The sequence below is a fragment of the Scomber scombrus genome, chromosome 13 (genome assembly GCF_963691925.1).
Source record: "Scomber scombrus chromosome 13, fScoSco1.1, whole genome shotgun sequence".
Taxonomy (NCBI): Eukaryota; Metazoa; Chordata; class Actinopteri; order Scombriformes; family Scombridae; genus Scomber; species Scomber scombrus.
In genome coordinates, this window is record NC_084982.1 from 84506 (window position 1) to 109575 (window position 25070).

The 25070-nt window shown below is 40.3% G+C and overlaps 1 protein-coding gene across 2 annotated transcripts in view; it reads right to left on the bottom strand.

The window, feature by feature from the left end:
- The window catches only part of rab3gap1 (RAB3 GTPase activating protein subunit 1), an 80273-nt gene that overhangs the window by 24766 nt on the left and 30437 nt on the right, over positions 1-25070 (bottom strand). For both annotated transcript variants that reach the window (XM_062432382.1, XM_062432383.1), the window contains exons 12-18: positions 23230-23322; positions 22839-23011; positions 16639-16734; positions 15313-15485; positions 13733-13787; positions 12264-12629; positions 10612-10749 (exon numbers count right to left, since the gene is read on the bottom strand). In XM_062432382.1, coding sequence (XP_062288366.1) covers positions 10612-10749; positions 12264-12629; positions 13733-13787; positions 15313-15485; positions 16639-16734; positions 22839-23011; positions 23230-23322 — 1094 coding nt within the window. The remainder of the gene's footprint in view (positions 1-10611; positions 10750-12263; positions 12630-13732; positions 13788-15312; positions 15486-16638; positions 16735-22838; positions 23012-23229; positions 23323-25070) is intronic.

Here is a 25070-nt window from a genome sequence, read left to right on the forward strand (position 1 = left end):
AAAAATAACTGACGCAGAAAAACAAAGTAGCACAGGATATTTCTAGTAACTTTATCTAACTAATGAATGTATTACGTAGCATGCATGCACGATGGTCTTCATGTGACAGCTCTTTATATTGTTATGATCTTTTCCTCCGTCAGTTAGGCCGGTCAGGTGGGAATCTCTCCTGATGACGTGTTTCTCCAGGGGGGTAATCCCAGACCCCCGCCTGTGTTCACACTGTCAGTGTGTGTAAAATAATGTTAATTTGTCTAATTTAAAAGCCTTCTGTATAAATGACTGTTGGTTACAGTTAAACTACTAAGGATTTTTTTATTAATCTGTATTGCGCTCTTGCCTTGACCCAGTCTAAAAATATGAGAAATGAAGTGTAACCCCCCCCTAACCCTAATTCCACCATTCATGTCCCAGTTTGAGTTGGTGCTTGTGCTCTAGTGGATTAGTTAAATATATGTGAGAATGTCAACTTCAAAATACTTAAAGGGAGCCAACCCTTGCATGACCACAAGGCGGGGGCCCTTAACCAGACAGCAACATCTAACAGCAGAAGTACGTGTTCAAGAAGCCCAGCATGGAAAGTTTATTTGCACGAGCACAGATAGTTGCACTGTTAATACAGTAATTGCGGCAGCGCAATCAAATTCGAACGAGTGCTACCATAATTACTGTAGTAGCAGCACAACTAAACGGCCCGATTTTGTTAACTGCTGGGATGCTGCTGAGACGCTGCTGGGACGTGCCTGGTGGAAACACTATCATTGATTAGAATGGCAGCGATCAGCTCCGGTGACAGCGGCGCAGCCGTTGCGCACCGCTGACAGCCCCGGTGGAAATTGGGCATGAGGATACTGCAATAGACGGGACAATGTCAGTTCAGCCAACCTGCACAGAGGGTAATTTACTGTAGGATATCTATTTTCCCGGATGTGTCATCAGAGCTGTCCCAGACACAACAGTTGTTTAGTGTTATGGAGTGTTACTGCGTGGAGTGCAGTAATAAGTGTGTTGTATTGTTCAGGAGCCTGAAACATCACAGCAACTAGCGTACCGAAATACTTCTGAGCAACACTCTGTATCAGCACCCACTTATGAACCCTTCTGATTTTATTTTTATTTTTCCATACCAGTGTTAATTTCGTCAGACGATGAGACGAAAATATGTTCCTCAACGACCCTTTTTTCTAAATAGACGATACGATGACTATGTTAATTTGCATTATTGTTGACGAATAAAAACGAGACTAAAATGTTTTGCATGAAATAAAAACTTAACAAAAAATCCCTCCTCGTTTTCGTCAACACAAAATGCGGAAACACAACATCCAGCCCAGCTGTCATGCTGTCAATATTACAAATGTGTTTGTGCCAGGCCAGCAGTTCTTCTACGTCGTGTTGCAGCCGCAGGGGCACAGCAACACGACAACTACATGCAAGAACACCGACTGCGCCAAAGCTGCAATCATGCTAGGGAGGAAGAAGCGACAGGACATTTGGTCCCATTTTCAATATATAGACTCAGATAAAAAAACAGAATGCCTTGTTATGATCGCCGGGAAAAATACCCCCAACCTGAAAAGGCATTTAAACCTCAACCACCCAAACATTCAGGTAAGCTAACTCACACGCATCTACACACACAACTATAGATTAAGCTAGTCCTAGCATATATGCATGTTGCCAACACTGATAGTTTTAGTATAACATAAGATGACAATCGTTCAAAAGGAGAAATAAATCCAGGGCAGTTTAGCCAACAAGATACAGGGCCTGAATTTCAGCACGGGATTGCAGGTATTGGGCATAATTTAATTGATTCCTGCATACCCAACGCTTATAATGCGGCAAATTCGCCCACACATTTACAGCAATGTACATTAATGTTCAACCAACGTCTGCAGCAGTGCTTACTGCAGGACGACGAGCCGCTGTGTCCGACTGTTTGACTTTGACCCTGAACACACCTGTAGCTCTCTCTGCACCTCCCGCTAGCATAACAGTCAAGCTGATATTAAGTTTAAGGAAACAAACATACACCACTGGTTAAAACATAAATTTACATCATCTGAGGCGGAACCTGCTCAAAAAAAAACTGCGGAGCCTGGAAAGACTAATGCAAACAGCGCCATGTGATGTCAACATTAACAACGTTAATCCTCAGACAGGTAACTGTAACGTTACTATTATACTACTACAAGTTTCAAGCTAACCGGGTCAGAGTATATGATCGGTTCCAACTAAACAGGTGATATTAACGGCGCAATGTGTAAAATGTACGGTGTACGGTGCTGTGCGTTTTATCAGCTGTTTTTTTATCAGATGTTACAAAACGTTTTAAGTCACTCACATGTTTCTCATTCAACAGACCTGAAGACAGATTCAGCAATAATGTAATGCTGAAAAATGAAGCTGAATATAACTACTTAACTGTACACTATCTAACACCTAACTAACACTTGTATACTAGATATTAGTGTATAGCATTTTATGAGGCCTCATTGTGTATATTCTGACCCTAGATTTCAGAGGTCGTCAAGCCAGCGGCCAAAGAGAGCCCATCTGTTTCAAGTGCATTCTTTTCACAACCAAAGTACAAAGCAGATTCACAAGCAGTAGTGGCTGGTGACAAAAATGTATGGGGGAGCGCAGTTTGATGTTTGGTGGTCCAAACCGTAGCACCACTTCATACCGCAGCAAAAAAATAAAAATAAGAAAGGAAAACCAATCTAAAAATAACACAACACACTATAATGTCCCCTGGTTTGTCCCAGTATGGTATCTATGACCAACAAAGAGAGGAATAAAAAATTACAATTAGACATGATAAAATGCCCATTTCACTCACGTCATCTAAAGTTACCAGCAGTTAAAGCAGAGTTACCAATGAGGTAATATGCTTAAAAAGAGACACCACCTATATTTTAGTTATTGTGTCTTCAGTCCTGATTTCACTGTAATCTGTTAGTTGTTGCAATACCTAAACATGACAATAGATGGCGCATTGAGCACTATACACTGCTGTGATGAAGCATAACTTATTAGGGCCCGAGCGGCGACTGCAAGTCGCCTGGCGAAAGCCCTATTGAAATTCGTTCATGCCGCAACGTGCAAGTGACCCCAAAGTGCAAGTGACCCCAAAGTAATCAAGTAATCAAGTAATCATGTGGTATGGAAGACCCCCGGGGAAAAATGCTATATTGAAATTGTAATGTTTATTATTATTAGGGCCCGAGCGGCGACTGCAAGTCGCCTGGCGAAAGCCCTATTGAAATTGTAATGTTTATTATTAGGGCCCGAGCGGCGACTGCAAGTCGCCTGGCGAAAGCCCTATTGAAATTCGTTCATGCCCCAACGTGCAAGTGACCCCAAAGTGCAAGTGACCCCAAAGTAATCAAGTAATCATGTGGTATGGAAGACCCCCGGGGAAAAATGCTATATTGAAATTGTAATGTTTATTAGGGCCCGAGCGGCGACTGCAAGTCGCCTGGCGAAAGCCCTATTGAAATTGTAATGTTTATTATTATTATTATTATTATTATTATTATTATTATTATTATTATTCTTCCGACATTTCGTGCCCCAATTTCGCCCCTTTCCCAAATGCGAAAATGCTTATACTTTTGCACGGACGTCCGGCCTCATCCGAAATTCGATATTTTTGGGTGGTCGCACATGGTCGACGCAGAATGGCGGAATAGCGCCCCCTACAAAGTCCAAAAATGCCCATAGGGAATTTTGCTAACTTTGTCCTATGCTCACAAAATTCGGTACACATATGTATTATACCCACATATGCAAAAAAGCTTCTTGACCTCATGACCTCAACCCAACAGGAAGTCGGCCATTTTGGTTTTGATTTTTCCCGCCTAAAATTAACTCCTCCCACAGCGTTCGCCCGATCAAGTTCAAATTAGGTACGCAACATCTCCAGACCTAGCTGAGCTTAAGTTGTGCTCTGCGCATCCGTAGGTCAAAGGGCGTGTCTGCCAGGGCTCAACTAACTTTGGCGTGCTCGCCATGTACATACGAGTGGCTCTCACGCCCACATATTTCATCCAATCAGCTTCAAACTTGCTGGGCATGATGATGGCTCCGCCCTGAACGTCCCGATATATTAACTTCCCATGTAACTCATAGCGCCCCCCGGTGGTAACAGGAAGTGAACTTAAATTCATGAAAAATACATAGTTGACCCCATCAACTTCATTCCACTTCTAAAACATGCAGAACCAGTTGGTGAAGCTACATTATGAACACTGTGAAGCTACGAGTAATGGCGTCCCTGTGGGGGCGCGGCTACCATCAATTCCTCGCCATGAAAATACGTTTAGCTTTTTGATGGCTTTATTGAACACGTATCATCATGAAAATTGGTACACAGGTCCAGGGTGGAGACCTGTTCCATCTGATAGGGGTGTCGCTCATGTCGCCCCCTAGTGGAAACAGGAAGTGCCATTTTTTGCATCAACATTGTCCGATTTCCACGAAACTTCACATGTGTGATGAGGGACTGACCCTGAACACACCTGCATGCATCCCATTACTGCCCCCTGGTGGATGAACCATCAACCTCTCATAACTCCTTCATGCTTTGTCCAATTCACTCCAAACTTCACATGACTGATGAGTGGCCGCCCTGAACACACCAGACCATATGTGTAACTACCTGTGACTGCCCCCTACTGGATGAACGAAACATTGCATTTTTGGCCTCCTTCCAGGTTTTTTCTCACTTTCTGCTTCACGCCACAGCCCCGCCATGCCTCAGGCCCCGCGGTGGCATGGGTGAGCGAGGGCCCGCCATCGCCGCTTGCGGCTTTAATTTAACTTATTATTTTAATAATGAAATGTACCCCAAATCAACTGTAATAGTCAAAATTACTTCCATCATTTCTTATCCTGCATTTATGCATTTTAGTTTTTTACACTTCATAGTTAGGTCTTTTATAAAGTATTTTTTAACACTTTACAATATTAATAACAGGAATGCAGCTACTATCTGATCTTTTATATGTCCTGTTGGAGCTGCTGGATGCAGCCACTGACTGAATCTATGTTCCTCTTCTGGAGCTTGGCATAGCGGAGGTCCACATGTGGCCAGATGTGGCCAGCTGCAGAAAGGGCTCAGCAATGCTAAGTCTGCTAAAAACAACTTAGCTCCATGCTATTGTCTTGATGGCTGCAGATACTATAGTGTTTGCATTTTTTCAGAGAGATGTTTTAGGTCTCGTTCCCCTGTCGTTGTCCACAACGTTAAGGTGCTGACACTTTGAAACAGCAAACAGATAAAGCAATAAAAGGAATAACTCCCACCACATCCAGCTAGCCAGCTCCGTTTATCATAACATCAGCAGGAGAAGCTCCGGGTCTCAGCTCCTCCATCACCTGCTGCTGCTGAAGCCGGTCCGGTCCAAACTGCTTTATCCTCTTTCTCTCTTCAAGTGAAAGTCTTGTGAAATTATGTTTTTGTAGAGAAATAACCACATAATCTTTTTTAATTTTTGCGCTCCACTTTAACATGATCTCCTGAAACTACCGTCAGCAGGATTTTGGGTGACAGCAGCTGACAGGAGGGTGTGAATGACAGCCGGAACTTTCCAATCACAGTAGATTAAAAAACATAAAACAACAACAATTTGCTGCCAATAAAAGTGGGCGTGTCCGGGGCGCACTCAGTTGCGCCACGTGGGAAAACTGAAGGAGGCCAATGAGAGAGCAGCTTCAGGTCATGTGCTTGTCAAAAGTTAGAGGGCTTACATTGACTCCCATAAGGCCGGCGCCCCGCACACAGGAAGTACATATAGAAATGAATAAAATACCATTTGGAATCAATTTATAATGAATGCTGACAGGTGCTGAGAGACTAACAGGCACATTTTACAAGCAAATACTTTTTATTTCATAATGATTTAGCATTATCTAATTAATTTATATTTGATATGTTTAAGTAGACTTTCTCTAGATATTTGGAGGGGGCGGCGCCCCAGTGCCCGGCATTAACCAGCCGCCACAATGCATCAAAGAGGAGGCCATCGCACAATGGATAGCCCGGACAGGCCACCCTCCACGGACAGTAGAAGATGAGGAATTCATCAGAATGGTGGAAAAAATCGATAAAAGATTGACGGCCCCGAAAAAAGACAAAAATTTCAAACCTAGTAGACCAAATGTACCTGGACGAAAAGGTCAAATTTAAAAACAGATTAGCCATGATGGCTCGCAAAGTAAGCATTGGAATAGATATTTGGAGCAAAAGGGGACTAACAGCCTCCTTCCTTGCAGTTAGTGCCTGCTATTTCAACACACAGGACAGTAAAGCAGAACAAATCCTCTTATACCTGAAGAAAATGGTTCACCCACACACAGCTCAGTCTATAGCTGCTCTTGTGGATGAGTGCTTAGCAGAATGGGAGATTCCAAAGGAAAAAGTTCTCACGATAATAACAGATAATGGAAGCAACATGGTTTCTGCATGAAGAAGAGGACACCAGTTTTGATGAGGACAATAGCCAGGATAGTGAAGAAGAAGAAGAGGCAGAAGAAAGGTCAATCTGTGATCGATGTTTATCATATATAGAGTTTATTCACTATTGTAGATATTTGATGTTGAATTCAAAAAGAATCTGAAATATGCCTAATCAATTAATTTCATGTAGTGAAAGACAAATATGCTATGTTATAGACTAATAGTTATTGTAGGATTAATGAAAAGATTGTTGTTTTGTGTTTAACTCTATCAGATATGGAACCTTGGAGAGGACCCCCCATGTGTCGTCCATACCCTGCAGCTCATCGTTAACATGATCAACAAGGAACAAGCAATCAAACGTCTACTGGACAAGGTCAGTCACCTGGTAAAACAGTTTCGGAAGTCATTTGTTGCCACAGAACTGTTATCTGGTTGGATAACACAAAAGACTATCCAACCAGATGGTCCAGAAATGTTTTTATGTTGTCTCGTGTACTTGAAGTGAAGGGCCATGTGATATCGGTGAGGGACAACATGGGCTGGGACTGCCTACTTCCTAGTGAGTGGCAGAAGGTGGCCATCCTACAGGACTTGCTTCTTCCATTTGCAGAGCACACAAAGGTGCTTGAAAGCGACACAAGTTTTCTCTCTCTGGTTGTGCCTGCACTACTGGACTTGAAGAGCCACCTGTCTGACTTCTCCCTTGCTCATACGAAGAGCTTCAGGGATGCAGCTACAGTGGCACAGAAGATGTTGGTAAACATGGATTCATATTTAAGCTGTTTTCTGGATGTGTCAGCAAGCAAGTTTTCTCCTCTTGCTGCATCTGCGTTTTTTGTTGATGCTAGTGTGTCAGCAGAAACCCGAATTGACAATAACAGTGACAACATACAGAATCTCCTAGGTAAAGCTGAGGAGTACATCACTCGCAGTGTACCATATCAAGAAGAGGCTACTGATGAAGAGGACATTGGAAACGCAGAGGTTGCATAGGCACCTATGCAAAAGCGGCCTAGGTTTAGGTTTTTCAGTGCCCATCGGTCATCAAGGCCAAGAAGTACCAAGACCAACATAAAACAAGAGCTACAAAAATTCAAAGAGATCCTGTCCCATTACACAGAAGAATCAGGTATAGAGCTCTGGTCTTCTCAAAGCTCCACCACATTTCCAATGCTGAAACCTCTGGCATTAGATCTTCTGGCAATGCCAGCTTCCCAAGACTTTGCTGAGCAGGTCTTTAGTTTAACTGGAGACCTTTCCGCCGCAACAGATACATTGGAAAGAAGTGCTTTCCTTAAGCTTAATAGAGATAAGTAGAGTATAGTAGAATGATAACTGCTCATGACTGTTTTGTTTATAGGTGTTTACTGTGTTTATGTTTTCACTTTAATTCACTTGTCTGAGCTCTATAATCTCTCCTCTCCTGACAGTATGATTTCCCTTTACAATGAAACCATCTCTGGTCTATTCAATGATGTTGCTCCGCTTAAGCGTAGGACTTTCCCAGCCTCTCGCTCCTGTCCCTGGTACACCCCTGAGCTCAGAGAAATGTAGGCTGCAGGCCGGCATCTTAAAAAAAACGGCCTTAATGTCCACTCACTTCTCTACACTGAGCATGTCCAAAAATACAGGGATGCTCTAAACACTGCCCGGTCCAGCTATTACTCATCCATCATAAATAACTCCAAATCTAGGCCAAAATCTCTGTTCAGGACTGTCAACCACCTCCTCAAACCTCCTGTGCAAGCCAACCCCTCTACAGCTGAGCAGTGCCAGGCTTTCCTGCTCTATTTTGACTCCAGAATTGACCAAATCTACCACTAATTCTCTTCTACTTCTCAGTCTCTCATCTCTGTTAATCTACCTGCTCCAGACGCAAAACTCAATGGCTTCACTCCTATTGACTCATCCTCCATCTCCTCTCTCATCTACATCAGTGTAACCCTTCCTCTTGTCAGCTTGACCCTGCTCCCACCTCTCTTCTGAAGTCATGTGCAACCATACTAAGTACTCCTATTGCAACTGCTATCAACTCTTGTCTCTCCTCTGTTGTTGTTCCTACTGCTCTCAAAACTGCTGTAGTAACCCCCATCCTGAAAAAATCTGAACTGGATCCTGCTGTCCTTTCCAACTACCGACCCGTCTCCAATCTCCCCTTCGTTGCCAAAACAATGGAAAAGATTGTTGCCTCCCAACTGGAATCTTTTCTCTCCTCACAATCTCTCTTTGAGCCATTTCAATCAGGTTTCCGTAAACAGCACAGCACTGAAACAGCTCTCCTGCATGTAGTCAACGATCTCCTCCTCTCCGCTGACACTGGTTCATACAATATTCTCCTTGATCTAAGTGCTGCTTTTGATACGGTTAATCACCATGTACTCATCTCCCGTCTCTCTTCAATAGGAATCTCTGGTTTAGCTCTACAATGGCTCCGATCATACCTCACTGACAGAAAATAGTTCATCTCACTTGGTCCACACAAATCATTCATCTCCCCAGTCACCTGTGGTGTCCCCCAGGGTTCTGTTCTTTGCCCACTCCTGTTCCTTCTGTACATCCTACCCATTGCTCAGATCATTCGCACCCATGGTCTCAGTTTCCATTGTTACGCAGATGACATACAGCTCTACATACACTCTCATTCCCCCATAGACTCCCCCTCCAGAAGCTTAGCTAATTGTCTGTCAGATCTACAAACTTAGATGCACAATAACTTTCTTAAACTTAACTCCTCCAAAATTGAAGTACTGGTCATTGGTTCCAAATCCTCCCTTCCTAAAGCCTCCACTCTGCACATCAGCAACCTATCTCTCACCCCCGCATTAGCAGTCAGAAATCTCGGCATGCTGTTTGACTCCACTCTGTCCTTTGATCATCATATTAAATCCATTACAAAGACATCCTTCTTCCACCTCTGCAACATTGCACGCCTCCGCCCCTTTCATCTCAAACTCAGACGCTCAGACCCTGGTTCATTCATTCATCATGTCACGCATTGATTACTGTAACTACCCACAGAACCGAACCAAACATGTAAATAGGTTGTATTTTAGGTCTACAGTAGGTCTATCCTTTTACGTTTTTGCTATATTTTAGCCTGTGTCTGCTCAGCTCTAAGAGTCTTATTATTTAATTTAATTTTGTTGTTGATTTTAAAGAAAATGTAGTTCATCATTTGTAAATGTGTATTGAATCAACAAACTAGACACCTTTAGCAAAGTTGCATTGAAATCATTGAAGATGTTTGTGTTTTTCCAGGTTATTATGACATTTAATCAATATTTTAGCTGTGTGGAACACAATTCAACTGGAATGATAAACAAAAATCATCTCTGAAATAATGTATGATATTTTTGTCATAAAACTTTGACTTAAACTTGACTAAAATACCATGAGTCCTCGTTTGACTAAAACTAGACTAAAATGTTGAGACTTTCAGTCGATGATATGTGAATGACTAAATATGGACTTTGACACAGGACTAAGACTAAAATTGAAAAATGGGCGACAAAATTAACATTACTCCATACAACATATAACGGTAGCAGGTCATCAATATCCAATTTCATTAGCTGCCCAAACAGCTGGAATGCACAGCGTATGCTTGACACCGCTATTTACAGAATGTTATAGTTCATAATGTGTGAATGTGGACATCATTATCGTTATAGTTATCATTCTTAGTGTGGACGGCCCTTTAACCATATCCAGATCCAACCTCTTTCTGCATATTACTGGTGTATAGGATGCACCTGTTTATAAGACACACCTGTTTATAAGACACACCTGTTTATTAGACGCACCTGTTTATAAGACACACCTGTTTATAAGACACACCTGTTTATAAGACACACCTGTTTATAAGACGCACCCCTTTTTTAAAAAATGATATCAAAGGTGCTTCTTATTACCAGTTTTTACCGGATACTTGGCACCAGTTGATATGAAATATACCTTGGAGTTTTGCCTATTACATCATGATTAGAGAATTTGGCTGAACTGATTTTTTAGATCAAAGGAGACAGAAATAAGCTAATGGACAATTTGTATAAAGATATTATACTATAACAATCATCCGACTGTCCAGACTACACAAGAGGACAGTAAATATGTGCATATGTACAGTTTTCTGCCTGTTTTACCTTAAATGATTCCATGTCAGAGAGCAGACAGGCACTCTGCATCCGTGCACGGAGGTGAGCACCTTCAGCTGATGTGCCTAGTTTTGCCAGTACTTCTGATTGCTCCTCTAATAGATCTTCAGTCATGGGAGCAGGTTCCTGAAAATCAAGGACACACACACCAGCATCAAATTTATGTATGTTATTTTAAAACTGACTGTCATTTGTTTATTTTGTTTATTAGTGGCTCAAGCACATGGTGCTGGTGTGGATGCTAGGCATGCGGTTTCATACCAAATCACCATATCTCTCATAAAATCCACCTGTTATAATTTTATTTAGGTCACAGATAGATTAAATATGAAATTTCATGGAGCGCCCTGATAGTGGTTAGAGCGCATGCCACATAGTCGCCGCGTCCCTGGTTCGGATCCGGCCAGGGCCCTATGCTGCAGGACAGGTCATTCACCTCCCTCTCTATCCTTGTTTCCTGACGGCCTCTCTGCCATTTACTGTATGAATAAAGGCAAAAAAGCCCAAAATAAATCTTTTAAAAAAAAAGAAAAGAACTTCCATTATTCTTGGCCTTCCAAATTGCATACAATAAGTATAAATGGAATGATACAAAATGTTACTTCAGTTTAGAGATTTTATCCAGGACAGGCTCATATTTTTCAAGTCAATGTTGAAATATCATAATCTTGAAATGTCATAAAATAATAAAATATGCTGCTATAAGCCTAGACTGCCGGGGGACTCCCATGATGCACTGAGCTCCTCTCTTCTCCTCCCTCTCTCTCTCTATCCATCCATCTATATCCATTAACATTCATGTACTATTAATGCATTCAGTAACCTAAACTTCTTCCCCGGAGTTGTCTGTGCTATCTCGTCTCACAGGTCTGTAGACGTCGGGATGATCGATTCCTGCCCCGGCAATGTTGATTTTCAATGTGCTTCTCTCTCTCTCCTATTCTTCCTCTCTCTCCTCTCTACCCCAACCGGTCGAGGCAGATGGCCGCCGACTTTGAGCCTGGTTCTGTCTGAGGTTTCTTCCTGTTAAAAGGGATTTTTTATTGCCACTGTTGCCAATTGCTTGCTCATGTGGGAATGTTGGGTCTCTTTAACATGAAACCTGAAGAGTACGGTTTAGAACCTGCTCTATGTGTAAAGTGCCTTGAGATGACTTTGTTGTGATTTGGCGCTATACAAATAAAGATTGATTGATTGATTGATAAAACAGGATAAGCCAATAAATACTGTTGGCTGAAATATAAAATCTAAAACAAAAATAAATCCTGGGTGGTTGAACTTCAAATTAATGCATTGGAAGTTCAAAATTATGCAGTCGGAAAACTCCCAGTGGAGTTTGCAAACTATCATAAAAAGATGTGCTTTATCCTTAATTATATTGAAGTGTATTTTATCCCTTTATACATGCTATTTGAAATTAATATGATTATAATGATAAGTGTGGGAGCACACACCAAGACATTATTTGTATGCTTGCATACTTGACTGATAAACTGATTCTGATAAAACACAAATAATTACTATGTACATATTACATCTGTATTCATAAATAACTGATATCTGAATCTTTTTAAACACAATACTTCAGGAACACACTTGTAAATGAATGAGTGACTGAAAAAACCATGCGAGATCCTGACCTGTGTGACTGGAACATAGAGAAGCTCTGTAGAGTTAAGTAGAACCATGTTGTTATAAGGGTGCATCCTGCCCTCTGCTTTGATTTTACTGTCATCCTTTCCCCCATGAGTGTGTGGAGCCTCCATCTCCTCCTGATCACTTAAGCACTCAAAGAATTCATCTTCACTGTCACTCCATGAGTCCCAGGATTTCCCTGGAGAAACCTCCCTTGTTAAGCTGGATGAAGTCATTGCAGTTGTGGACTCTGGTACAGAGCGGCTGTTCTGGCGGCCACTGGACAAACAGCGCTCTCTCTCTTTGCTTCCTTCCAGCACCTTGCGAGCTTCATCTCTGGCTCTCTTCCTCTCAATGCAGCAGTTCAGCATCTATGCAGGAACATATGCCCTTTTAATACATGGAATACATAACATTGCTGTCCTCTCTCTGGTGAAATGGTGCCTTGATGTCATTCAACATTCCTACAGCTTTATGAAGACAAGACAATTATGAAAAGAACAAGAAGGAGAGGTACCACCACTAAAAATAGTGTCAAGTTGAAAAGTTGAAGAAAATATAGGAACTTTCCTATTTATCAGAGACTGTTTCCCAGATTGATTTTATTTAATGTTAAAGCCTTAATTAAAGTCTATCAGGAACACAAGAAACACTCCTCCTTCCTTCCTCCTAAATGTAATTATTTATGAGATAGTAAATTCTTCAGTGTTTCTCATTTAATAAAATGACAAGATATGCATATGTGGCACATGCTGTATGCAAAGGCTCAGGGTCCTGCATGCAACAACAAACACACTGCCAAACAGCTTTTTTTCCCCAAGAGCTGTTGACAAACTGTTAAGCCCCGCCTTAACCCCTGAACTCCTCCCAACACACACACACACACACACACACACACACACACACACACACACACACACACACACACACACACACACACAGACACAGACACAGACACACACACACACACACACACACACACACCTATTACATTTGTTTAATGTACATAGCTTAGGCCTATGTCTTATGCTCACCACACACTGAATAAGTTAGGATTTATTTTGCTCTGATATAATGATTGGACAAACAATTTCAAATGTATAGTGATTTGTTTTTATGCCATGCCCACTGTTTTGCATTTTAGGCACCTCCCAGGGGTGGATTTGAATGAAGGGCAGGCTTTCAAATTGTTCACTTTTTTGACTGTTAATTATCGTGCCACCATCAGGCTGTTTTGGGATCAAATTCTGTGTGAAGCAATTGGACATGATTTATAGCTGTGGTGCCAAGTTCCATGTCTCTAGCTCATTCCAGTTCAAATTGTTAACGAGTTATTCCTGCTAAGCCCCGCCCCTTGTTAAGGTTATCATAAAAACTACATAAGATATCAACAAGCTTTATACAACTTTTGATAACTTCCATGTGATGATGATCTACAGAAAATGTGTAGGAGGAGATGTCAAAAATGTGTTACCTGAAGCTTCTGATGAAGAAGACAACAACGAAGATCAGGAGGTCCACCAGCTAGTCTGAAAATTAGAAAGCAAACGGAGAAGGTGGGCATGAGTCAACATGACAGTACTAACAGACCGAACAATTACATGAACGCCTTTTGCACTGCGTCATACAAACCATATGCAGTGCAAAAATAATTGCAATGCTTATGGTTTGTATCTCTATGTATTTTATCAGCCTGTATTTTGGAGTACTTAAAAAAGGGAGTGATTGAAATGTGTAATGTGCTAAAAATCACAAAAAAAAGCATTTTTGTCTTGTTCAAAGATATTTTTTGTCTGCTCCCTAGATAGCTGTAGCTATATTGTTTGAGATACTCATCTAAAAATATTCTATGATATTTATAATACTATGCCTATAATTAGGTATAGTAAGCTGATTGTGGTGAATTTCCTCATGAATAAGGCTGTTTAGCTTGCTAATGTACAGACCTATGTATGTAGGATTGTTTGATTGTTTTCCACTAAAAAGGATGTTCCCTTAAAAAGAAAAAGATGCAATAAAAAATATTTGTATATTAAAGCTGCAGTTGGTAAGTCTTATAAAAGTAACTTTTTGTCATATTTGCTAAGACTGTCACTATGTAAAGACAGCATTACATAAAACTAGTAATCTGTAAAAAAAAAACAAAAAAAAAAACAGGCTCATTTAGCCCCATCTACTGCTCCTACTGCAAATTGGCAAATTGGCAGAATCCAACGCGACCGGACAAAAAGAACCAATCAGAGCCAGGATGGTGTCTGATGGTCAATCACTGCTCACACACACAGCCCCTCCCCCTTCCTCCTCAGCGCGGGAGAGCGGCTTCAGAAGCGTAGAGAAAGTAATGACGCAGCAACAACCATCAGCGAGGACAAAACTACCGATACCTCCGTTACCAACAACAGACACGGTTGCATGCCGTCCCGCGCATGTCAGCCTCCTCTGTGGGAGGGACTTTGGAGGCAGAGCAGGAGTGCAGTGGAGAGGGAGGGGGAGGGATCTGAAAGTTGTACTTCTTCAAATTTGACGCTAAGTCCTCTATCTCCTCAAAGTTACCGACTGCAGCTTTAACAAATTGTGCGGTAAAGTGACGGTATGTTTTCGTGACATTTTAAGAGTTTAAAGCATATTTAAAAAATTGTTGGGATAATATTGTGAAATTGTTATTATCGTTATTTTAGCCAGGATAATCCAGCAATTACATTTTTATATTGTCCCATGCATGATATAGCCTTTTCCAAATAACAGTATGTGGCATGGTGTGTTCAGACAGAGCACAAAGCAAACTTTTGCCTCACATCATTTGATTTTATTGCATCAACAGTGCAATGTACCAATTGTATGTTAGCTGTAAGCTAGCTGGTAACAGACACAACAACTTTGTCACTGAGTGTTTCTTCATGTAAATTCCTGCCTCCCCAGGTAATTTCGAATCCTCTGGCATCTATGCATGGACGCATTACGTTTTTATGTAATCATGACATGTCTAAAATTGACTTTGTGTTATGTCTGAACACACAATAAGAATGAGTCAGATGTGTCTTTGTGATGTGTCACCCATAGATGAGGAAGTTGTTTTCCCAGCGGTAGCGCAACTCTAGGACAAACTCTTGCCACAGGTGGGCGACAGCCCGCAGCCCACCATGGTAGAAGTTGACAAGACACACACACAAAGCCAGGCGGTAGGTCAGACTGTCACTGGGTGCTGACTTCAGCTGGAGGAAAAGGTTCTGGACAAAGGGAAATAGAAAGCAGAGCAACCAATGGACATCAGTCTATAAAAATCTAATTTCAGAGCAGAAATCAAATAGAGTTTAAAAGGCTTATATTTATGAATGATCACATGAATGCAAGCATAGTATCAGATGGAAATGGAGAGTGGCATCCTGACCCCATTTAACTAGGGGTGCATCAACTCTAAGTGGCCTCCTTTTCGACTTTTCTGGACACACTGGTGAAATAGTGTTGGATTAATGTATTCATATAAATAGCTACGTTATTTTTGTTGTATCTATTTCGGCTGTACTAGCATTGCTATTTTAGTGTTGTTTTATGTCAATTACAGTTTTTGCAGTTTTAGAGTGGTTGCTCAATTATTGTAAAGTGTAAATGTACCACAAGTTTTGGTGGAGTGGATTTAAAACCATGTAAACAAGCATCACAAAAGCAATTCAAAAAAATAAAAAAATAAAAAATCACATTACCTCACTGTTCACAACACTGCAATGGCTATGTATCTCTTATAATGGGAGTCCACCTTCCAATATCAGTAACTGCCTTTAATTTTATGTTCCAACTGGAACTCGCAGATCTTCCACTTTCGTCGTTCTTAAAAGATAAACCTAGTGACCGTGATCGATGAAAACGTACTGAATGACTTGTTTTAAATATCTTTTTGACAACAATTGAGGTCTATAGCACAGAGAAATAAGATACTTTTATGGTACTTTAATGTTACCCACAAGAAATCTGGTGAAACTGCTTTCTGTTCCATGGCACTAAACTGTGGTATACCCTTTACTTAGATTTTATAATGGTTAAGAAATTTGAATTTTTTTAATCAGGCTTTTAATTTGGGTGAATCCAAACTTGTCAGCTTTCTGTTATCCATACAAGCTTTACTGGTATTGCTTTTTGTGTTTTTATTGTATGTAGTATGACAATTTTTTGTTTGTTGTTATTTTTACTTTTCATTTTATTTGTTGTTGGAATTATTTTTAAGGCTAATTTGTAAATCACAGTGAGTTGTATCTTACATGAAAAATGCTATACAGACAAGGTTATTATCATTATTTATTTATTTTTTATCATTAGATGTTACCTGGCTGTCACCCCAAACAGATAAACTGTAACTGTGTGCAAGTGGTAAAAGCAAACACATACGTAGTCAGAGTTTTTATCTTGGTCGGTCTTCCCACAGGCATTTGACTTTGCAGTTTTCTCTGATGACTTCTCCACAGCAGCATCTGGGAAGAGATACTGACACATGGACAAAGAAAAACATATTAATATAGTAAATATTAATGTGAATTTTAAATATACATTTAATTGTACTTGGGATTCAACTAGAAGAGTTACATGACAATCAAATATGTAGAAGAGCTTGTTTTTTACCATGCTGTTGTCTGTCTGCTCATTGTTAGGGAATTTTCCATCATTAATATGCACTGGGTCAAACTAGGCTTTGCGGTCATAGCAAGGCCACACCAAATGTTGGGTTAAGACACTGTTTCCCCTTGAGATAGTGGTAAGCAGTGAGTCTGCTCCTTTTGGGGAAAACAGGAGGCATTCTGATAGTGTTGCTATAGCAGCCGAGGTCAGATATGTGTTTTATGACTGTTTTCCCTGAACGATGTAAAGGTAACTGGAGTCAGAGGTTTGATATAGTGTTAGATGTAGGACAAAGGACCTGAGTGAGGTCTAAGCAATGTTTTGTCTATAGACTAGTAGACTACATTCTGTATATTGTAGATGTGTTGGATCTGCCCATATTTGGGCATGGCTCAACCTGTGGCGTTATCTGTGTGGTTTAAAGTCTATCCCCGGAGGAGAGAAACTTCAGAATTGAAGGAGCATCAGAACATTACATTTACTGATCATTCATTCACTTCTCCTTGGCCAAGTAAATAAACCTTTTCAATACACGACATCCTGGACTCCTGTCTACTCTCTCCATTGATGTATGGGCTGCATAATTAAAATCTCTAACACTCATTAAACTCATCAATCATATAATTGATTCTTTAAGACAGAGGTTTAATTCTAGCCTCATTTTGAATTATAGTGTTATTCAAGAAGATTTTAGATGTCAAATCACTCTTTTATAAAGAAACTAATATCCCAACAGCTTCTTCAGTTGGCATTGCCTAGGAGGCCTCTAAATAGTTTACATGAGGCTAGGGATGTCCCGATCCAGCTTTTTGCACTTCCGATCCGATACCGATATTGTAGCTTTTAGCATCGGCCGATACCGATACCGGCCGATCCAAGCATGTATTAAAGATTAAAGATATTTACTTATTTTGTTGTTATACTCATGTTGAAAAGGGTTTTACTCTTAAGAACAACTAGCCAACTTAATTAGGTTAGTTTGAATAATCCACAATGGTTGGTAATGAGAAGCTGACCTGTTTATTCTTAACAGGGTTAAATAAACACAAAATAGACAAAATAATAAATAGTCAATTAACCACACAAACTGAATTGGCATCAGTGCTCTGCTCTTGAACAACAAGAGTGTAAACCAAGGCTTAAAAAGCCATCAGTGCAAACAATATTGTAAACTGTATTAAAAAAGCAAAACACACAAAAAAGCTGAGTAGAAAATAAATAGTTGGATGCTGGACAGGTCGCTAGGTGTGCTGATAAACGCGGACCGGATTTGGGGGGAAAAGCTGAAAAAAACTGGAATGGATTACCTACAGCGGTGCGCTGGAAATATATATATATATATATATATATATATATATATATATATATATATATATATATATCTGGAAAGTATTCACACCCCTTCACTTCCCCCACATTTCGTTATGTTACAGCCTTATTCCAAAATGGATTAAATTTCTTATTTTCTCATCAATCTAGACAAAATACCCCATAATGACAAAGCGAAAAAGGTTTTTTAGAAATTCTTGCAAATTCATTTAAAATAAACTGAATATATATATACTGAAATATTGCAAGTAAATGAACTTGAACAAGTCTGCACAGTCCTTCTACCCCCAGTATATGCCAACAGCTTCCCACAGCGCACCCACAACTGAACACCTGGCGCACTACTTGGCTCGGTGCGACCTGGTAAATTCAAGTTTATACAGGGATTAAAGCAAGGCTAAGTCATGAATTGTTCACCATCTACCTTTTCATAGAAACCCTTTTGCGGTTGCTTCCTAGGATTTAAGGTAAAACAAGGTCTAAACAGCTGAGAAAACGGCAAATTGTTCTCCTGCTGAACAAGATTATATTTCACCCATTAACCATTGCTGCTCTTTTCTAAATGAAATGGAAATGCTTATAGGCAATAATAAGGCATACTGCGGTCTGTATAACCACAGTAGGGGTCGGAGATATAAATGTTCAGAAATCGATTGTGTTTTATTTTAGCACCTTATGGGCTTCAGAAAATAAGTTATTGACATTATAAAAACTCAAACCGTCCGTCAGACCGTTGCAGTGACATAGAGAGGATTTTTATTTTGTATTGATCTTTATTGCACTCTTGCCTTGATGACAACATCCAGTCTCCGAATATGAGAAAATGGGTCATTTTTTGTTTCTGGGTTTTTTATTCTAAATATGAAAAGAAAATCAAACCATTTTTAAAATTTCTGCTCATCCCGAATTTGACCAGAAAAAAGAAAAGCAGCTTGTATTTCTTTTTTTTTTTTTTTAAACTTTATTTTTATTGAGTCATTCAATTTACAATATAATGGAGAAAAAGAAAAAGGAACAAGAAAGAAGAACAAGGAAGAAAGTGCACAGACGGAAAAATGTACGCAAATATATCGTTACACAGAGAAAGATATAACAATATGTATATAAGCGGTAGATCCAAGGTTTAGAGTTACTTCAATCATTTTTGTTCTGTTTATCCACAGTCTACTCTTCTTGTCAAAACAGGACTAAACCATTCACACACTAGTTTACAACAAGACTGAGAGAGCACATCAAATAGGACAGTAGAGGGCACTGTACTCAAGCAAAAAATAAAAAAGTAAATAAATAGAAAAGTAACAAGATAAAACAGAGCACAAGTTGTGATAGTGTCGCTTATTCAGGATGAGCTGTCCATTTCCTCCATAATACAGTGAATTTGTCCATGTTCAAGTTCAAAGAAAAAGTCAGTTTTTCCATGTTATACATTTGCTTTACAATTGCGGTCCACTCTTCTTTAGATGGAGACTCTTTCGATAGCCATCTTCTCGTAATAGCTTTTTTAGCGGAGACCAACATTATTTTAATCAAATAATTGTCAGTAACACTGATTGTGGGGGAAATATTACCAAGATAAATTGTACAAAAATCATGTTTAATCTCAAAGCCCAATATCGAATTAATTTTCACCACTACATCCCGCCAGAAAGAATGTATAATCGGACAGGCCCAGAAGACATGGAAATGGTCCGCCTGTGCGTTTCCACACTCTCTCCAACACTTTCCATAACTTGTCTGACCATTCTGAAGCTGTTTGATTTTGGGAGTGATAAAAAATCGGATTATATTCTTCCACGAAAATTCCCTCCAATAGCCAGAGCTAGAAGTGCTCATTTGAGTTTTGCAAATGTTCAACCAGTCATCTTCTGAAATGGTTAAAGCAGCTTGTATTTCAATTACATTTTTTGTATTTTAAAACGAAAATGAAGTAACCACTCGTTTTTTTGGGTGGATTAAATTAAATTACTCTTCTTGGTTTTTTACTCTGGTAGATTTTATTGCATTTACAGTAACATAAGGAGTGTAGTTGTCACCTCCAATTTTTATCTGGTTTACTGTCTCTGTGTGAGCAGCACACACTGAGGACTCAGCTCCACCAGAGGTGAACCATACAGCTCTTTAATACAAAGATATCATCATAGCCATAAAGAAGAATGTGATTGGTCTAATTAGCAGCAACACAGCGCTATCAGGACGCTTTGCTCTCACACGCGCTGCAGTGATAGTCACACAAATACACACGCACACACTCTGTAGCGCGCACTCTTGTTTGCTCACACCAGATTCCGGGAGATTGTATCTCATTCGCCGGCGTCAGGGAGCCGCTAGCAATATGCAGGAGACTCATTTGCGGGCGTCAGGGAGCCGCTAGCAATATGCAGGAGACTCCCGGAACTTCCGGGAGAGTTAGGATGTCTGCTGTTGAACATAACCGCTGTGAAACTATCAGAAAATAACGTTTTATTGATCTGATTCACCAGCTTTCTTACCGTCACCGCTCCCTCACTTCATTCACTCTCTACCTCGCTCGACCACAGCTAACACATCATCGTCCTGTAGCCGCTAACTGACAGAGCAAATCTGTCCCACCATTCAGTGTCTGGACCTTTTATACAGAACAGCGAGGAGGAATAAAGTAGTAATATTCCTGCCGTGAACAGGCCCTCCTGAGAGGAGAGGAGAGCAGCGCAATGACAGCAAACTGTAACAGAGGCTAACGTTATCTGCTACTCTCCTCTGTCTCAGCAGGGCAGAGCTGACACAGAAAACGGTGAAGAATTGTCACAACTTCACTTATTTATTTAGATACAGTAATGGTCTGCTTGCTTCCAACACAATTTTAACAATGAATTGATATTTGGAAATTGATTCGTGGGCTTCCCATGCCTGCTCTATGTGTTTGTTGTGATAATAATGGAGGGTATCGTTATTATTATTATACCTTTTGTAATTCTCATCGGCTCTGCATTGATCTCATATATGGCCTTTTGGTAGACCAATTGACAGAAATCCATCCCTCCCAGCTCTCTCCCACCTGGAAACATTGAACCCATGGTTGCATAACTGCCCTATGGGCTTCCAGAACAATGGATTTCAGCTGGTTTAAAACACAAGGAAGGGAATTGACCGTAGCTTTGCTATTCCAAGTGCTAGCGGCTCACCTACAGAGCTAAAAAAAAGCCCTCTTTAAAAGGCACAAAGAACCCTATTTTGGTCACACAAGACGGACGTTGCCTCAACAGGCTCAAGTGCAAACAGTCTTATGAAATGTGTCAGTGACCCAAACAAAAGCTGTCCAATACATGGCAAGCCACATCCTCTCAAATTGTGCAAAGCTTTTAGAGTCAAGAATCTGGAGGAAAGAAAGACCATTCTCAAAGAAAGAGGAATCTGCTTTAAGTGTTGTGGCTCAACTACTCACCTTGCTAAGGACTGTCCAAATGCAGTTAAGTGTATGGAGTGTGATAGCACCTATCATGACTCTGCCATGCATCCTGGTCCTGCACCTCAAGTTAAGGCTTGGCCTCAACTTCACCGCACAACGGCGGGGAGGGAGAAAAGAGCAACACCATCAAAGCGGTTGTTAACGCCTGGACCTAGGATGGGTGCTAGTTGGAGAAGTCTGCTTAGGGAGCACACACAAGCCACTGGTCAACACTTTTAAAACAACTTTGTGTGACAATGGCGACCCTCACCCCTCCAACCCTGCACAAGCTTCTTGCACATCAAAGAAAAGATTCATTATGGCACTGGGGCAAGAGATGGGATCTCAGAGACTAGTAAAGTTGCAGAAGAATTGTTGGGACAAACAGTTTTCAATCACACTGATCGTGACAACAAGCTGGCATCTTTGATCGAAGACAAAATCTTTTTTAAACTGAATGACAAAGAAGTCAAAGTTGCTATTAGTGTGTTCCATTTCTTTGATTTTGTTAAAGTCACAATGAAAACCTTGATTCACATAAATAGGTGTTAGTGACAACACAAATTTGATTGGCTGTTTTGACAGAAGCAAGGTCAACTTGTGTCTTGGGTTGAACGCTCCACGCACCCACCAGCTCATCTGTAGTGTCTTCGCCTCTACTAACGTTAAAGAGACAGCTGCCTAAATCATCAGTATTATCTTTGTTTGTGACTTTGCCATCCACATTGTGGAACCATCGGGTACTCAAATGTTTTGGTGTCTTGATTGTCCACTCAAGACAGCTTTGCTCACTATTGTCTTCCATTTTAACATAACAACACAACACTCACATTAGTAAACACTCATCAATACCTGGTACCGGTCAATAGGGCATACAACACTTCGAGTTAGTGAAGTTTTAGAGTGCCCTCTGCTGGATAACAAGCAAACTACTCCAAATGGTATAACTGCACAGGTCCTCACAGCTCAAATATTAACGTGTGGCCCAGTGGTTAAGAATGGCTTGCCTAAACTGTAAAAACACTGCACTGCTACGTTCACGTCTATATTGCTAACCATGCCCCCCAACTTAAAAATGACTGCTTGAACTGACATAAATCTCGTAGATCACCTGTTTTGATTTCAAAGTGGTGAATTTTGATGAAAGGTGAGGAGTTTGCTTGCATCAGTTCTGTGTGGATAATACCCCTGTAAAACAGTGAGCACAAATCAGACTTACCAGAAGGATGGAATTGAGTATATCAGAGTTGAGTGGTGACTCATCAATTCGTCTGTGGCGTTGGATGTGCTTTCGGGCACTATGTACCATATTGGACACAGAGAGTTTGGAGATTGGCACTGCTGTTGCTGGCTCTGTCAGCTTGGATAAAGCAGAGCTGATGTCACTATTTTCTGCAAGAGGAAAAAAACAGCGGTTACTTGCACCATCTAATATTTTATACTGTATTAATTATGTATTGTATATCGTGTCGAGGGAACATGCAGATTTAGATTTATTGGAAAATTTGAGGCAGGTCTATGGCAAACACTTATCCTTTAGAATACATTGTGCTAAGTGACACTGCAGTGAGAAACAATGTAATCTATTCCAGTACATCCAGTAGCCTGACCTTTGCCCTCCTCTTCAGTCAATCCTCTTCCCAGAACCTCTTCTGTAGACTCCTTCCTACAACAGAGCTTTAAGAACTCTCTAAGAAAGTCACCTGCATGGGAAGACAATGGGCCAAATCCTTACAACACTTTTTACACAGTTAAGAATCCAACTAACAGAAAGTTGAATTAATTGTTTCACTCTTCAATCAATCAATCTTTATTTATATAGTGCCAAATTAGTTATTTAAATTGGCATGATCACAGGTTTTCTTTAGTACTATTGACTGGTTGCTAAACCTATCAGAATATGAATACGAAAATGATCATATCAGACACCGGGGAGAAAGAGAGGAGAGTGAGAGTGAGTCTGCCCAGTCGACCCCAAAGAGGTGGAACTTGCAAAATGGCGTCAAAATAATACATTCTGTAACTGTATTATGTAAATCATGAACCTAAAATATAAAAAATAACTACGGAAATGAAGACAAATACATTTAAAAAAATTATATTACCCATAAAATATTTATTGACAAAATTCAGGAATTCATTTGAACCTGCAATCTGCTCCGTTTTATGGACCTACCCATAAAAGATTTCATGCTAATCTGCAGCTGATAGCAACAATGCTGGCTGTATGTCATAGCTGAAACGATAAGTGTGTCTCCAAACTGAGACAAAGGCTGTGCACATTTAGCTGTTACACACAGACTCAGGTTTATACGGTGGGATATTTTATAATATAGCAGAAGATATGAATGAACCCTGGGTCCCATCAGAGCTGTCAGGACATTTTTATTTTTTAGTAGCTGAAATTATTTTAGGTAGTCCAGAGTTTGACTGAAGATTTTCGTTATATCATTAAATATCAATTTGATATCATTCAGGAAAGACAGAGCACAGTTAACATCAAATCTCTGAACACACTATCTCCCCCCTAACTGCTTGTGGCAATTTGTGCTGATATTTGTCAATTAGATGGTTTTATTTGCATAGAAAGTAAAAAAATAAAATAATGTGGTTGCATAAGTTTGCACACCCTCTTATAATGTGGGATGTAGCTCTGTTCAGAACTAACCAATTACATTCAAACTCATGTTAAATAGTAGTCAGTACACACCTGCCATCAATTAAGTGATTCAGGTGAATCCCAAATAAAGTTCAGTTGTGCCTGCAGGATTTTCCTGACATTTACTTGGTGCATCTTACAGCAAAAGCCATGGCTTACAAAGCATCAAAGTGGTCCATTGATGAAAAAGGTATCAGTCAGAAGGGTACAAAAACATTTCCATGGCATTAGATATACTATGGAACAAAGTGAAGACAGCAAATGGAAAAAACATGGGACAACAGTGACGTTACCAAGAACTGGACGTCCCTCCAAAATTTATGAAACGACAAGAAGAAAACTGGTCAGGGAGGCTGCCAGGAGGCCTACAGAACCACTGAAGGACCTGCAGGAATTTCTGGCAAGTACTGGTTGTGTACCACATGTTAGCACAATTTCCCATATTCTTCATATGTCTAAACTATGAGGTACGGTCGCAAGACGGAAGCCTTTTCTTACAAAAGAGTCTCCTAAAAATGTGGTGTTCCGTTACAAATAATGCTATCTTCTAAGTTGTGTATCAGATCTAGATGTAAATACCTGGAAATAAAAGCTGAAATGTTGATCTCTCATATTAGTCTCATATTCATCTTCTGATGTCAAACCCAAATGTTTTCAGTCTACAGCAAAAATAAAGGAATTGGCCTCACTGTTCCAATACTTTTGGAGGGGACTGTATGTCACATGGACCAATCACAATTGTGTGTACTTCAGGGACCCGTACGACAACATATTCTCTAAGAATATTACATA